This window comes from Pogoniulus pusillus, chromosome 8, assembly GCF_015220805.1.
Source record: "Pogoniulus pusillus isolate bPogPus1 chromosome 8, bPogPus1.pri, whole genome shotgun sequence".
Taxonomy (NCBI): Eukaryota; Metazoa; Chordata; class Aves; order Piciformes; family Lybiidae; genus Pogoniulus; species Pogoniulus pusillus.
Window position 1 is genome coordinate 27,336,677 of NC_087271.1, and position 17,550 is coordinate 27,354,226.

Sequence of the window (17,550 nt, forward strand, 5' to 3'; positions counted from 1 at the left end):
GCAGTCACAGTTTGGTAATGCAGCACATCTACATCTGAAACAAACCTAGCTTATGCATTTCAAGAGAGCTCCACTATGTGACCCACAGTGCTCTTCCAAAGCATGCTGCTGATCTGAACTAAAACACTATTGTAGATGTACTCAAAGTTGCTCACAGAAAACAATATTTTAAAATACTGGGTAAGCCAGCTCAAAAAAGTCATAAGGAACATTTGTGTTCTGTATTTATAACCTTGAAAACTGGCTGGTATGTCCAGCTGTGAGTGTACATGGTCACTAGTCCACTGATAAATTAATCCCTAGGTGTATTTTTCAGTCCTGTGCCAGGTACAGGAAGAGTCATAGATCAGTTAGCGTTAGTTAATTGTGCTCTCTCCCCAGGATCTCTCATGTGTTTAGTGCCCTTTCTAAGCAGCTCATACCTTCCAGCCTCAGACAAGCTTACTGTTTATTAAGAGATATCTGCAGTTTCATTCTAAGCCGACATCCTATTTTGTTGCTGAATTTAAGTTCCTTTGAGTTACTTTCCTTGCCATTTGAGATGGTTGTCTTTTGAAGTTTTTCTGCCAGGCCTAATTCTCTGATTCTCTGGACTATTTAAATACTTAAACAAAGGTGATGGAGAATCACATTTTCTTATTCACATTGAAAAGAGAAAGGTTGCAGAGAATAGCATGTAGTATAGTGGAAGAGTGTAGAAATGTCTTTGTTCTAGAGCAGGGTCTCTAAGAACAGTATGTCCTCTGGGCTCTGCATCCAGCAGGCCTCAGAAGTGTGGTAGTGGCATACACTCAGAACAGAAGAATCAGGCATTTTTCTGAGTATTTGTACTATACCAGAAGAACTGCATAGGTATTTGGATTTTAATCTATTGTTTCAGAGTTACAAATCTCAACATGCAAATCTCTCCATGCATCATTGAATTATAAAGCTTGCAGTAGATGGAGAAAATAGCACATGCCTTTCTTTCATCTTGATTAATTAGCTGGCCTTCCTTTTTATAAAAGAGAAAAATTGGCTCTGTTTCGGTGACCACTGAAAGCTGTTAATGCATTGGAATCTGTGTACCTCTATTGCAGTAAAGAGATGAATGAAGGTTTCATTTAGGTGAGATAAAGAGAGATTGGCTTTCACCTCTGTCACTGAGTGCAGGCGTATTTGAAGTGAAATCCTTGAACGCCAGCATGTGGTGAGCAGACCACAGGTTTTATAGAGCTTTTCTTTTCTCCCATTTATATAGGAAACGTTGTAAACATTCCACAAAGGCTATTTCAGGTTTATTTTCCAACTGACTTTCTCTGAATCTATCTATTACAGCGTGATCTAATAAAAACACAATACTGCATGTAGCTTAGCAGCTATTGCCCATTTTTTTACAGTGTCAAGAAAATGTCTCCCAAATTCAACTTTCTATTGAGAATGCACATAAAAGCACACACTGTAAAGAACAAAAGAACTAACATAGTGAATAAGAGAAAAAAAAAAGAGAAAGAGTGTAATGCTGATTTCCAGTTTGCATAAAATGCAAGCAGAAAACTTCACTGAGGCAATGTATTTACATCCAACTACTGAGGACTAACCATACTGCCTCGTTCAGATGGTACTGGTCCCATTCATTACTGGAGACTGAAATGAATAAAAGTTAAAGACCTGTCTTCTGCTTCACATTTTAAGTGAATTTTTCCTTAATAATGCATTAGTCCAAGATCTTTTTAATGCTTCCATAAAGGTTTTTACAACTTCTTTGCTTTATGAAATATATCATACGTATAATGAAGCAGGTAGCTTCGAGGCAAAAGAGAACTCACTGATAAAGGTAGGGATTTTATTCTGTTTCTGTATTTGCAGAAAAGTGTCTGCTGGTGAAATGTAAAACTATAAAGCTGCAAAGAGGGTATGTGACTGGATTTTAGAAAAATCAGATGGAACCAGCCAGGATGTCACACCTCTGAATCACCAGAAGATTACGTTTCTAAGCTATTACAGCATTAGGAAACTAGATGGTGTTTAAAAATGGGCTTCCTAACATATTTTGGCAAACACATTTCTACTATTGAAAACACCTGAATACAAAGGTCTTATTAAAAAATCATTACCTGGTGTCATTAGCCCCATGGTTTAGTATGTTTTTAAGCTGCACTTAATGAAAAATATTAGTCAATATTAAAAGAATACATTTTCCTTCTCTAATAGTAGTTTAAAGGCTAGATCAAAGAAAGCAGGCAGCTGGCCCATTGATGTATTAAATGCAGTCCACAGATCACAGTATCATCAGGGTTGGAAGAGACCTCACAGATCATCAAGTCCAACCCTTTACCACAGAGCTCAAGGCTAGACCATGGCACCAAGTGCCATGTCCAATCTTGCCTTGAACAGCTCCAGGGATGGCGACTCCACCACCTCCCCGGGCAGCCCATTCCAGTGTCCAATGACTCTCAGTGAAGAACTTTCTCCTCACCTCCAGCCTAAATCTCCCCTGGTGCAGCCTGAGGCTGTGTCCTCTCGTTCTGGTGCTGGCCACCTGAGAGAAGAGAGCAACCTCCTCCTGGCCACAACCACCCCTGAGGTAGTTGTAGACAGCAATAAGGTCACCCCTGAGCCTCCTCTTCTCCAGGCTAAACAATCCCAGCTCCCTCAGCCTCTCCTCGTAGGGCTGTGCTCAAGGCCTCTCACCAGCCTCGTTGCCCTTCTCTGGACACGCTCAAGCATCTCAATGTCCCTCCTAAACTGGGGGGCCCAGAACTGAACACAGTACTCAAGGTGTGGTCTAAGCAGTGCAGAGTACAGGGGCAGAATGACCTCCCTGCTCCTGCTGACCACACCATTCCTGATGCAGGCCAGAATGCCACTGGGTCTCTTGGCCACCTGGGCACACTGCTGGCTCATGTTCAGGCGGGTATCAATCAGCACCCCCAGATCCCTCTCTGTCTGGCTGCTCTCCAGCCACTCCGACCCCAGCCTGTATCTCTGCATGGGGTTGTTGTGGCCAAAGTGCAGCACCCGTGCAGATGGATTTTAAAATCATGTCTTTTCACAAGTAGTAGTATTATTACATGAATTTATTTTGGATTTACAACAGTATAAGCTAAACTGAAATTTTAAACTTCCATTGGCAAATTCAGATTTCAAAACCTGCCTTAGTAAAACTTACTAAACCTTCTCTCGAAACCAGTTAACAAACATAATTTTAGATGCAACAAATGTTCCCTAGTCTAGACATCTTCTAAGAAATATGTAAAATAATCATGTGTTTCTTGATACATGAAAAGAATGAAAATGGAAAGTGATTTGATTTCCCTTTGTTGTGAACAGTTTGCTAGGGTAATTTATCAAAGAGTCAAGAGCAGTTACGGAGTTCAATAAGTTATAATGATTTGCTGTGGGAAATAATTTTGTGCTATCACTTTTATTTTATTACCTGAATGTTTCTTCTTAAATTGTAATTGGATAATCCTGGCTTGCTATAAAGGGATATTTTTGAATCGAGAAAAACAAAATAGATGAGAATTTTATGAACATTAAAGAAGGGTTTGGGGTTTTGTTTGAGTTTTATTTTTTTTCCCTGCTTGCAGTTAAATTTGAAAGTACAGAAGTGTGGAGCTGCACTTTTTCTTTTTTTGCTTCTGCTTCTCTTTAATGGCAAAGCAAAGCTCAGACTAACAGGAACGTGAGGTCTTTCTATTTGCTTTTGAAAAGGGTTTTTTTTCACCTTTTTTTTACAGAGACTGATGATTTTTCAAGTAACAGTTCTGGTTTTCTGCCTTCTTTTGTATCTCTGCTGGAATGCAGATAGTGTTTTTCTTGTCAATTTTTCTGTTTCTAGTTTTCTGCACTGCCTTTGTATGTTTTGCATCTTTATTGCTTCTGGAGTGCAACAAAGTCTGCTTGAAATTTGTCTTGAATTTCCAAGTTAAAAAACCTGAATGTCCTTCCTTGGAAGTTTTCTGTCTGAAGGAATTGAGCACAATATTTCCTCTGGTATGTCTTATAAACCCTTTGGTCCAAAGAAAGTCACACTATACCACCACTTTTTTTTCTAGTAACTATGATTATTGCCAACAAATAAAGCCACATAAACTCAATTAATGAATGTTACACATATATAGATACACATACATGAGATACATTATGTGTTGTGCTCATTAGATTGCAGTATGTGGCTTTATATGCAAATATATATATACATAGAGAGAGAGAGAGAAGGTGCTTGCAGAAATTTACAGAGTGAATAGACACTGCAGTCACGATTACTCATCCTATTCATTCACCTAGCAAAATCTGTTCCATGTAAACAGGCAGCAATCACTGAACAATTAGCTGCACTTTCGGTGCTGCTGTTTTCATCTACATAAGAAAAAAAAGGCACTGGGAATCAGTTACTCCAAACCTACTGCCATTCCATGTTGCCAGTGGCCTGTACTAAACTGTAGCCTACATCAAATTACCTTGTTTGAACATTTGTATCAGATACATTTTTGACACAGAAGTGAAACATGGTGTAAGGTTTGATGCTATGCATTTGTCATGGGGGGAGATGCTGAGCAGCCATCAAAGGGAGCAGAAAGCCAAAGCAGGATTGTTTTGTAGCCACTGTAGTGGATGAGATGGTTCCTAGTGTATCGGATGCTGTGAATGTACGACAAAAGGAAACATCCTTTATTCTAACAAAGAGGATAGCTAAACTCTTTATCAAAGAAAGCATTCAAGCTGAAAAAACTTAGCCCATCTAGGTCACCTAGAAGAACTGAAATGGATAACCTCACATAATCTGCTCAGGGAAGATAGAAAGCTTGTTCCTTTTTAGGAGAGAAACAGCAAGTGAACTGAATGAGGGGAAAACATTTTTCACTTGTAACCTTACTGTATAGAGATAAGATACAGTTTTTCTTTAATTTCTTGTGTGCTTTATGAACATCTATAGCTCTTTTGACAAGTTGGATGTTACAGATAAAGGCTTTTATTTGCATTTTTCTTAGCTTGGATTGATTGAAGCATTATTCAAGCTTATAGAATAATGATAAAACCTCTTTCTTTTTTTTTTCCTTTTTTTTTCCCTTTTCTTTTCCCCAAGGGTATATGTAAATTTTGGGCAGGATATGGGAATATCTTAACAATGCACAGGGTTCCCTCTGCATCATTTTCAAATGGATTTTGCATCATCTTCAAATGGGTTCTAATCTGAGTTGCAAAGGCCTCGTAGAGAGCACCCATTACAGCATCAGGGGTACAGAATAGTTCTTAGTGACTATTGGTAACACTGAGAGCACTAACATGTAATACGGGGGTTCAGGTTTGAACCTGGCTATACAGAGAGTGTCACAGCCATACATAAGCAAATACTGTAAAGCTTACCCTACAATCAAATCTGTATTAATTACATAAAATGCCTACAGCCTATTTATGGAAATAATACTGGTAATACAGAAAGTTCATTATGTTCATACTTACTTCTGTTGTGTTGCTCTGTTTTTTAAAGTTCATAGAAAATGTGTATTATCTTTTTAACAAATGTTAGTTCTCTATCTGTTGAAATAAAATGCAATATTCTCACACACAGTTCCCCAAACTATAGCTACCTAGCATTGGAAATTAAATATAAAAGCATAGGGGGAGGGGGGTGTTGGTGGTTTGCTTGTTCGTAGGTTTTGTTTTGGTTGGTTGGGGTTTGTTTTGCTTTCTTACGCTACTCAGTAACATACACTTTTCTATATATATAAAAGCATATCTTTTTAAAAATCAAAATAGTTCCCTGGTTTTACATGGGGGATTACAGTTTCTCTGTTCTTCACACCATCATGTTTCTTTTGGCTTCAGACATAGTTTGATTTTTTTTCTTTACACACATTGTTGCTTCTGCTGCCCAGATGACCTTCACACCAGCATTCCCTGCTCTCTAATGTAGCCGATTTTGATACCTATTCTGCCTGTGACAGATTCAGAGGTCTCTTTATTCTTCAAGTTGTCCAGCAAGCCGAACCCAACAAATTGCTTCACTATCAGATGTTTTGAGCATCAATATCAGAAGTATGCATGATTCAATGAAAGTCCTTGTACCAAATCACTATGGAAACATCTCAGCTGATTATTCAATATTCTTCTGTACTTTAAAATTAGAAAACCTCAGAAACTCATGTAAGCATATTTAGGAGCAGATTTTATTAGTTCTATTCCATGACTAGTCCACTGATTTAATTGGCATATTTAACCAAGTATGATTCTTTCTGACATGAATACGCTTCAGACTGTCTGGCTCTATCTTTGGATTCACAGAGTTGAAGAGATCACTTAATTTGTCTGTTCTTCTACTACAAACCAAGAAAAATTCTTTTCCAGGAGCAAGCCTGAAAGAGTGTGTTTGGGTAGCAAGTAGATTTGTATTCTTTTTTTTTACTTCAATTTACAACTCTTGCCTCCAGAGATGGTAGATGAGACCAATTTCTAATGGCTAGTAGCAAGCCATGCAGCTGCAAGATGTGCTCTAGTAATGGTTGGAGAACTGATGCCAATAGCAAAGACCAAACATGTGGGGATGAAACAGTAATTTGATGTTTTGCTTATGATTAACAATAGGTGGCCCAGGAAGTGGTAAGGGAACACAGAGTCTGAAAATAGCAGAACGTTATGGATTTAACTACATATCAGTTGGTGAATTGTTAAGGAAGAAGATCCACAACACAAGCAGCAACAGAAAATGGAGTCTCATAGCCAAAATAATTACTACTGGAGAACTGGCCCCTCAGGTACAGTGTATCCAGTGTTAATGTTTACTTATGAATGAGCTGTACATGTTCTATTAATTTGCACTATCAAGAAAACCTCCTTTATGACACTGAATAAATGCCTCCTTTTTTCTGTGAAAGGAAACAACTATAACTGAAATAAAGCAGAGATTAATGCAGATCCCTGATGAAGAGGGTATAGTGATTGATGGATTTCCCAGAGATGTTGCCCAGGCAATCTCCTTTGAGGACCAAGTAAGTGATTGTTTTTATTCTTAAAATAACTTACATATCTCTGGAACAGTTAAATTTCTTGAAATTATCAGTCAGATTCCAAGAGAGACTAGCTGTTGTTTCTGACTGAGCATTGCTCTTTAAATCTTTGCAAGTGCATAATTGCAGGTTGACAAAAGCTTATTCCTTTGGTTTACATGTATGACCTTCAGCCTGAAGACAGAGTATTTTGTAAAAAGACAATGTGGTAATATAGCAAATAATCCAAGCCCCTTGACTCAGTAAAGAACATCCTTGCAAGATGAATAAGACAACATCAAATCTGTATAGCAGCAATTTATAAAGGAAGAATTATATTTCCGTATCTGTTTGTACAATTCGAGCTACAGTAAGAGAAGTAGATTTGAGTCACAGTATCACAGTATCACCAAGGTTGGAAGAGACCTCACAGATCATCTAACCAGGTTGTGAAGAGAGAGGGGGATCAAGTCATCAGGCTTCCATGTGGCAAGATGTGGGAGGACACACCAGTGTGGGAGCAATGGGGGACTAGTAAGGGCTCTCAGCCTGCTGCCCGGAACTGCTGGTGCAGTTTGAGGCTGTGTCCTCTTGTTCTGTCACTGGGTGCCTGGGAGAATAGACCAGCCCCCACCTGCCTACGGCCTCCTTTCAGGTAGTTGTAGAGAGCAATAAAGTCTCCCCTGAGCCTCCTCTTCTCCAGGCTGAACAACCCCAGCTCCCTCTGCTGCTTTCTGTAGGGCTTGTGCTCCAGCCCCTTCACCAGTCTTCACAGTGCTTTTAATCTCGAGTTTGTCACAGTATGTTGAAAAGACAGAAATAAAGCAATGGTCCAAACTGTCCGTGTTTCACAAGTTTTTGCTATTCAGAAACGGTGCACTTCTTTCAGAAAAGGAATGTAGCCAATTTTGGTTATTCTAAACTACAATTCTAAGATTTAGGCAGCTAAAACTGTATTCCTGAGTTCTGCTCACATGTTGTTTTCCTGTGTGTATTTTAAACTAACCCAAAAATAGCTAAATACAGTGGAAAAACAAACAGCTTATGTCATTTTCTGATCAAATGCTGTTAACATAACAGTGATGGTCACAAGCAGAGGTTGCAGTTTCAGTGCTGAAGTTTTAGAGCACCCGTCATGCAGAGTCCTTTACTACTGCTGGTGTGCTGCCATTGCTGTACTTTGAATTCTGAGCGACGTTGCCAAGACAGAAGTAGCAAAAGAAAGCAGTTAATGAGACATTTCATTAGTGTGCTTTTATAAGGTATTATTCTGGGTGAAACTTAGAAGACTGAATTGAGGAAATTAAAGGAAACAGACAAAACAGTTATTACAGAAAACTGCCAATGACTGCCAGCTATATCTCCTTATAATGAGCAGAATGGAAGATTGATTATTTTGTAAATGAAACAGCAGATATTTAGGCTTAATGGTCATTTCCTTGACTCATTTTTTTGTCCAGTGTGCTTGTGTGACTTAAGTGTATTTCTTGGTGCTGTAATTTTGCGTCTGATGAAAGAATGGGGGGATGTGAAGCTGGAAGAACTGACAGGAGTTTAGTGAGTTATCATGGGGTCAGAATCTCCTTCTACAAAAGAAAACCAGTTAAACAACACCAGAACACACATCATAGGGTCTGTTAGTAATACCACTCAGGGAAGCCCAGGAGGTGACAGGAAAAGCTCAGGCAGTACTATGCTGCAGAAAGGAAAAAGGTGGACACTGTGTTTTGTATATATTTGGACCCTCACTTTGAACTGTTTTAACATGATTTTGTAGTATTTCCTCATTTGGCTTAAAATATTCCCCTCTGCCACCCTGGTCAGCTGTCGTTAACTACAGGAATCTACATGGATAAAAGACTGGTGGAGTGACAGGGGATGCAAATCTTAACTTTTGCTGCTTTTCAGTATGTGCTATTGCTTCAAGGATGCTGTAGATGAAAGAGAGAACAGATTTAGTTATTTTAGACCTGAGTATATTCTCAGAGAGTTCCTTATTTTTATGCCTAATGGAACTTGCTAAATTATACTCTTGAAGGCCTGATTCTGCCTGAAAGGTAGATCAAAAAAATCCTGTAGGTTTTAATACAAGGCCACCTTTCAGCCTTATCATAAATGTGGGAAAGGAAAGAATCACAGAGCTTTCATGGAAGTATATGATAGAAAATCTGGTCTTTTTAGGCTCACCCTTCTTCACTGTTCTTTGCACCTGACCTTTTATGTGAGCACATCTAAGACTCAGGCACCAGTGCAGATTTGGGGTTGACCAGCTCAGTGGAGAAGGACCTGGGAGTCCTTGTGGACAAATTTACCATGAACCAGCAGTGTATTCTTGTGGCCAAGAAAGCTGATGGTATCCTGGGGAGCATTAAGTAGAGTGTAACCAGCAGGTTGTGGGAGGTTCTCCTTCCCTTTCACTGTGCCCTAGGAAGTCCACATCTGGAGTACTGTGTCCAGTTCTGTGCTCTCCATTTTGGGAGAGACAAGGAACTACTAGAGAGCATCCAGTGGATGGCTAAAAAAATGATTAGGGGACTGGAGCATTTATCTTACAAGAAGAGGCTGAGAGACCTGAGGCTGTTTAGCCTGGAGAAGAGAGGATTGAGAAGAGATCTTATCAACGTTGAAAGGGCTAGGGGCCCAGAGGATAGCTTCAGACTGTTGTCAGTGGTGCCCAGTGGTAGGTCAAAGGGCAACAGACACAAATCAGAACACAGCAAGTTCCACCTAAATATAAGAAGAAACTTCTCTGAGGGTGCCAGAACACTAAGCAGACTGCCCAGAGTGGTTGTGGAGTCTCCTTCTCTTGAGACTTTCAAAACCCACCTGGATGTGTTCTTGTGTAACCTGCTTCAGCAGTGGGTTGCATTAGATAATTTCCAGAGGTCCCTTTCAACTCTTGCCATTCTGCCATTCTGTGAAACAAATGCATGTATTCCAACATACATCTCTTTAATCCTATGGGTTATAGTCAGTGTTGTCTTAGATTAATCTTTTAAAGAAATAGCATATGCTTCTTGTTTCTTTAAGTTTCTCTGTTCAGTACGACATAATGCTACATAATTAGGAAGTTCTTGAGGTGAGAGACTGTCAGCAGGTGTGGTACCTGTCTTCCTGCACTGGATGAAGCTGACTAATCCAAGACATGCCTTGTTATTTACATTAAACATGTTAATATTTTTAAAGCACTTAGAGACTGCTCAATGGGAAGTGCAAATGAGTTGTGGAGAATTCAGTAATTAACTGATGTGATAATTTGTGTAGGTCTGCAATTAAAGATGCTGTGGGTGTTTTCCACAGCTTAGAAATGTTTTAGCTTCCTTGCTAGCAGTGTGTGGAAGAACACAACAGAATTGCTCTCATTAGCCAAAAGTGATAAGATGAGAAATAATTTGTTGAAATTTCAGCAAAGTTTTGATTAAGTAGTAGTAAGACAGTTCATAATTAGAAGATCTATTAAAGGATGGAACACCCTTCTGAAGAAAATGGTGAAATACTACAAAAAGCAAAGCAAATAGTCAAGTCACAGTATTCTGTGATAAATGTGCCTTATTCTTACAAAGACATCCCCTGTTGAACACTGAGATCTGATGGCAAAACATTCTGAATAAGAACCAGTTCTTAGTTATCACTGATTTTGTTATGGGTGAATACTTATTTTTACAGATGGTCTCTTGATGACCACTGCACTGAAAATGGGAGAAAAGGTTGTATGACACAAGCCATTTTAAAGGTTACATTTAGGAGAGCTGTCAGAAGATGCATGGAGTAGGAGTTGCCATTTGTGTATCTGTTTTCACTCATTCACAATCCCCTCATCGCTATTAATAGTTTTGATCACAAACATTCTAAAATGTGATTGTGCCTTCAAGCAGTGACTTTTTACATCGTTATTTGTTCATAAAGCAGTTAGAGCACTTTTGGATGTTATGATATAAATTAAAACAGCGATGTTGAGTTTGTGTACAGTCAATAGACTGTGCTTCTCAGTTCCTTCAGCCATATAGGAAATAGAGTAGATGCCAGTGGGAGGAATGAACAGCAGGGACGAGAGTGACTCTTCATTTATCCTTTGTCATTTGAGTATGTTGGGATGCATATTCATCTGTGATCCCATGGAAGCTTGAAGTAAACAATGAAGCATTCATTTTTTAAAATGCCACTTTCCACTGTGTAGCCTTTCTACTTTGCTCTTCTTAATACAGAAAGAAACAAACTCCAAGAATGTATGTAATGATGACAAAAAGTAATGGGGGAAGAGGGAGAGAATGTGAAGGACAAGGTATTAAACTGAGTGGAAAAAGAAATGAGTAATGCAAGATATTGAGAGAGCAGGTAAGGCTGGGACAGAAACTGAACAACTGTGAGTGAAAACAGAAGCTCTATGAACAAAACAGGCTACAAAAACCTAGCATCATTATAGTTTTAGAAGGCATTTCTACTCTTTAGTGATCATAAGAAATCAATGTTTTTTCACTCTGTGAGACATAATGCAGGGGGGTCAAAAATTATCCGGACCCAATGTCACATACAGGGCCAGGAGGTGATAACTGGGACTAGATTTGAGCTGTTAAGAATGATCAGGGAAAGGTAGACAAGGAGAAAGCCTGTATGGTTTCTGGTCGAAGCCAAGTCATTTCCCCTTTCTCCACTAGCACATGCTGTGGAGGAGATGAACAACTGAAAAGCAAGATTCAAAGGACATAAAATCTATCATGCCCCAAACACAAACACTGTAGTTCCCTAAATGCTATTTATTGTACCTTTTTGTCTGTATTAATACATGCCTTTCACCAGTAAGAATTGAGCTGAGTTATTGTAAAAGTAAACTAGTTTATACTGGAAATTGTTCACCATATTATTAGCAGAACAAGAAAACATCAACTAAGGTGCCTGGTTTCTCTTGCAAGCACATGTGAAATCGTACTGCTCTTTGCAGACATCTTTAATAGAACAAGTTATTTATGCTAAAATAATTCTGTCAGTTTTATGTCTGACATAGTGGTAACCAAAACCTGACACGATTTGAGCTTTCATGATCTCTTCACTATGTGAAAAAAAAAAATCAAATGGATACATGCATGTCTGAACTCTAATTACTTTACCTGCGTAATGTTCTCATATAGAAACATGCAATGATAATGAATTCTTGTTGAACTTTGCCTCTAATTGCCCTTGGTACTACCAGCACATTCTTATCCCCTTGACTAATCCAGAAGCTGAGTTTCTACTTTTAGTGAAAGAGTCAAAGCAAAACAACTTATGCTAACATACCCAAACATAGATACAGCCAGAAGATGATGATTTCTTCCTTATTATGTTGCCAGACTCTTGTGTGGACAGTAAGTTCTCAACATGTTGCTAGGCAGAATTGTAAGAAAACACATCGCATGTCGGTGACTAAAGTGCCTAAGATAAAGAAAGCTCTGTACCGTTTGCGGCACTTGCAGTATTTCTCTTTCTGCTTAGATCTAGAAACCAAAAGTAACAAACACTGTTTCAAATCAATACTGCCAATCTGGAAAAGTGGATTAAAAATCACTTCACACATCTGAGGAATTGTGCATTTTAATTAAAGCTTGGTTTTCTGATTGTTTTATTGACTTTTGTTAATATCGCTGTTCCTATCATCTTACTTTTGAGTAGGAAAGAATTCTTAATATGGTATCAGTGATGTTTTCAGATTTTTAGCTGTGCCTGCCAGCAACTGCCGTTCAGATCACTTAATCACACTAGCTTCATTTCTTCATGGGCAGCTACTCATTGCAGCCTGTGAGAACTCATAGTCAGGAGCACTGCAGTTTTCTCTTAGTTTCTTTCAGTTTTCTGTGAAGTTCTTATCTGAGTTGAAATAAGGCCTGTATATTCCTCTTAGAAAAGTGAATACATGACATCCAGCTTGTCTCAGTGGAAACCTTAGATTGTTTGGCAAATCCTTACTCTCCAGTTTCTTAATTCCTGAAAGGACGCCTTGGAGCCTTCTCCAGGCTGACCAACCTCAATTGCTAGATGAAAATGGCTCTGAAGTAATGCGACTGTGAGAATCTCACCTCTTACCTTTAAAACAAAGTTCCAAGCAGTCATGATTGTGGAGAGAAACACATGAATTTGAATGTCTTAAAGGCAAATACAATGCCCAGTTCATGTATTTGTATTAACTTGTGGTAATTTCTGGATTTTGGTAATTTTGAAGTCTTCCTACACAGTAGTGCAGATTTATTACTGATTTGTTTAGTCTTTCAGTTTGATCCTAGGCATAAAGCTATCCTAAACCGCAAATTTCTAAGGTATCCGTGATCTACTGATTGCAAACAGTAGAAAGATGTTTAGATTCCAAGCATACACTTGGAAATGCCAAGGAGAAAGTAGTTTATTTACCATTAACCTGTCAGCTTGAAATTCAGCAAGTCATGCACAGTAGCAGCATGGTCAAGCATGCTAAATATCTTTCTCTCCAGTAACAGCTGTAATGAAATGCCTCTGACTGGTGTATTGAACTCAAATGACTCATGAAGAAGAAAATGCATTTTGACTTTCTCTGTAATCTCTCACACAGCAACGTTTTTTACTATTCCCAGGAGAAACAATTTCTCACTTCAGTATTTTCAAGTTAATTTTGATTACTGCTTTGGTTTATTTGTTTGGTTTTTTTTTTCCCACTTCCAGTCACTCACACATAACTTGCCTTCTGATTTCAGTAATTCCTTCACTAATATTAACTTTACTCATTTCAATGGAGTAAATACTGATGAAATTTGCCTAAAATTATTGATTTAAATGAACTTAAAAATGTAATATAATGCAATTAATTTTTAAAATATGTAATAGTGAAATGGAATATGGAACAGGTATTGCAATTAATAAATACTTATTAATGTATGTATTTTAATTCCCTCATAAGAAATAAAGACTATTTTGGTAGAAATTATCCTTAAATATTTTTAGGGTATATGACCTGAGTGACAAGACTATTTGATGAAGTAAAAACTTAAATGATAAACAGAGACAGTAGATTTTATCTGATTCTTTGTTTTAAATGTCCTAAAGAATATTCATAAATGCACTACACCTACACTGAGTAACTGTTCTTTACAGTGAGGGTGGTGAGACACTGGCACAGGTTGCCCAGAGAGGTTGTGGATGCTCCCTTCCTGGAGGTGTTCAGGGCCAGGCTGGATGAGACCTTGGGTGACCTGTTCTAGTGGGAGGTGTCCCTACCTAATGCAGGGGGCTGGAACTGGATGATCTTCGACGTCCCTTCCAACCTAAGCCATTCCATGATTCTGTGATCTTGGCTGTGATTCAAGGTAGCTTTTTAAATTCCAAAACACATTCCTTATGAAAACTGTTATGAGCAAGGCTTGTGCTAACGTAGAGCAAACTGTGTAGCTGGCCCAATACGGGGTGCTGGGGAAAACTGACTTACCCTCTCACAGCCTCACGAGCTAAGGACAGCAGTACTGTTCCTCCAAGTCTGGTAGTTAAACTTCCAAGCAGAAATTATGCCTGTGGTCCTCTCGAAGTTTGGCAGAGGTGTTTGTGGCCAGGTGATGCATGGTGGTCTGAGCGCCAGGCTTCTCTTTCACTCGCCAGGAGCTTTGGCTTCAGAACTAGAAAAGAATCAATGTAACCTTTCTGTGAATCTTCTTAAGGGAAGAGGGTCTGTTCCTTGTAGTAGATTTTTGTTCTTCTAAAGGTATTTCTTCTGAGAAAACTCTATGAGTTTTCTTCATTTTTTATTCCCTCCTCAACCTCTGTCTCCCTTTTCCCAGATCTTCCTGTCATTGTTCCTAGATGGAACAGTCACAGTCCTCTACTGAATGTACACACCCACTCATCTGTATGTGCAATGGGAGGACTAGCATATTAGCAATCTGCATTGTTCTGGTTCATTTCGTTCTTTCTCTCTGGTCTTGTGAGTTTTACAGTGTGTTGTTAAAGCCAAGTCTGGGCAGAAGGCCTTTAGAATGGTCTTATCTTTGTCCTCTTCCCTGGAAGTTAGGGTGCTCTTCTGGGAAAGGCAAGGAGTAGGACCCTAGACCTCAGGTTTTCTATTTTTCTGGACAAGAGCTCTTCACTGCCAGACAGACTAGGTAAAGGAGAGCTCATTGTGATGGTTTGGGTGTTACCCACCTCTTCACCTTTCCCCATCACCCCAGTCCCAAGGAAGAATGGAGGTTCAGCCAGGGGGTTAGGAAGCAAAGTGGATTAGTCAAAAATGGAGGGTGAGGTTAGAGAGAGAGATGCAGCTCAGAGCTCCCCAGCAGCAGAAGCTGGGATTCCTTTATCTGTGTTTGGATTTTTGTTTTTATACATCTCAGCAAGCCCATGAGTGAGGTAGCCTTGTTTTCCTTCCACAGCCTATAATCTAGTTCTTCTCACCACAACATTCTAACTAGGCTCAAACTAGCACAAGGACACTTAATAACCACAGAGGTGTTCTGTATTTTTACATTCTGGTCCTTAACCATCAAAAGAAGGGGACCTGATATTCTGAATTCAGAGTGGATGGAGGTGCCTGCTGAGTAGTTCTGAACCTCAGATCATTCTTTGTAGCATTAGAATTAGTGTTTACAGATAGAAATTGCTGCCAACTAGCTGCCCTACACAAGTGAAGGTCTAAATCAGTTCTCCCTGAGGATAGTTGCCTCTCAATAAGTTATTAGGGGGCCTAATTATAATATCTGGGAAATTTGCTTGGGCAGTGTAAATATGGTTCAGAAGTAGTTACCAGGAAAATGCCTATCAGCAAGAGTCATTCTTTGCCAACGTGAGGCATGATTTTGCAAGAAAAAAATCTATGCAAACAGTCTAGTAACTCAGAAGAGATGGAAATATAGAAAGCAAATCAGTAGTTACAAGAGAGAGCATTCATACAATGTACATCAAATAATTCATTTGTAACCTTTACCAGTTAGAATAAAATGCACTATTATGATGGTTTGGGAGTTACCTGCCCTCGCCACACTCTTATGAAATCACCCAGACTAGACTCAGCCAGCTGGAGGTTAAGGAATGAATCTTTGTATTTACAGCTTAGCACAATATACAAGCAGGTATTTACAACATATCACAAATATATACAGCTATAGAGAGAAATATACAAGTTAAAAGTAATACAGAAACACAACACCGCTCTCAGAGATCAGAGTCCCCAGAAGGAGCTCCCAACCACCCTTCCACCCTCTTTCCACCCTTCTATCTTATTCCAGAGTATACCTTACATGCGACGTGAGTTTGGAGGATCAGCAAGTGGGGGTTAGAAAGCAGAAGGATTAGTTACACAGCAGCAGCCCAGGGCACCAACTGTGACAGAGACGCACACGCTGACTCTTCCACTCTGTCTTGTCTATGTTTTTATACATCTCAGCAAGCCTATGAGTGCAGTAGACATCACCACTGTTTCCTTTTCACAGCCTATAATCGATTTTTTTCTCACTAAAATATTTGAATTTGCCTCAAACTAGCACAACTGTTCATGACACTTGTTCATGAGTTGTCAGTGAAGTTTTCTCAGGAGTATCTAGTAAAACATACCAGAAATTAAGAAATGGAGAATTTTCATCTTTCCATAATGGGAAATAATGAGAGAGTGTAATTATCTAATTTCTAACAAACAAGCACACTACTGTCACTAACAAGAGGAGATGTAGAAAATGTCCCCAGAGATAAGAGACCATTCTTCCACTTAAACTGATTTACATCAATAACCCAACCAACTTGCATGAAATTACTCTTGATTTACACCTTCCAGTTTGGGGAAGAGATTCAGACCCAATAAGAGTAGGATTTACTTACTAGGAAATGGTATTCTAAAAACTGAGAGGATGTGCTCACCAGTTTTATCTTGAGCTGATGCCATATGCTCTTTGTCTCATTTAAAATTTAGAAGGTTATGAATAACCAGAAACCTGTCTGTTCCCATAGGCAAAGATTTTCTATTCTGCTGAGTTTCAGTCAGCAGTCACATTCACTTCCCTGAGCTCCACACTCCTTCCTTGCATGCATATGTGGACATGAACAAGACCCTTTGCCTTTAGCACAACATAGATGTGCTATGAGAAATCAGCATGAAAGAATCTAGTTCTTCTATCTGTTCTGGTTCCGTACACCTTTTCTACAACCTGAGTCTTCCCTAGTCATAAAACTCAACAACAGTTAGTTATGAATTTAAAAGAAAAAAGACTTGTGGTTTCTTTTTTTTTTTCCTCAAATCAGTCCTAAAAACCTTTTTTCCTTGACTAGAAAAAACCAATTTGTACTCATGTTTACATAGGACTAGATACATTTCTAGAGAAGCAATCCCAGGTATTTTCACACTAGCCTGTTACATTCCAAGTTAAAGTATTTATATAACCATGTCTTGCAGGTGCAGTTGAGGTAAGTGAAAAGAGAGTGGTTCATGAAAAAAGGAGTGAAACGTCAGTAACATTTTAAGGGTGTGATGGTTTGGGTGTTAGCTACCCCCTCCCCCCGTTTGGAAAATCACCCAGACTAGACTCAGCTGATCTGGAAATTGAATGAAGCTTTATATTTCCAGCTAGCACAATATACAAGCAGCTATTTACAGTATATACAG

The 17,550-nt window shown here is 39.0% G+C and overlaps 1 protein-coding gene and 1 long non-coding RNA gene across 2 annotated transcripts in view; one reads left to right on the forward strand and one right to left on the reverse strand.

Annotated features, from left to right (window-relative positions):
• The window catches only part of AK5 (adenylate kinase 5), a 108,560-nt gene that overhangs the window by 4,029 nt on the left and 86,981 nt on the right, over window positions 1–17,550 (forward strand). The window contains exons 4-5 of the mRNA XM_064147836.1: window positions 6,571–6,740; window positions 6,861–6,974. Of these exons, the coding sequence (XP_064003906.1) occupies window positions 6,571–6,740; window positions 6,861–6,974 (284 nt within the window). The remainder of the gene's footprint in view (window positions 1–6,570; window positions 6,741–6,860; window positions 6,975–17,550) is intronic.
• LOC135177611 (uncharacterized) overlaps window positions 12,178–17,550 on the reverse strand; it is a 72,745-nt gene continuing 67,372 nt past the window's right edge. Inside the window, exons 2-3 of the long non-coding RNA XR_010303113.1 lie at window positions 14,398–14,581; window positions 12,178–12,442 (exon numbers count right to left, since the gene is read on the reverse strand). This is a non-coding gene — a long non-coding RNA (uncharacterized LOC135177611). The remainder of the gene's footprint in view (window positions 12,443–14,397; window positions 14,582–17,550) is intronic.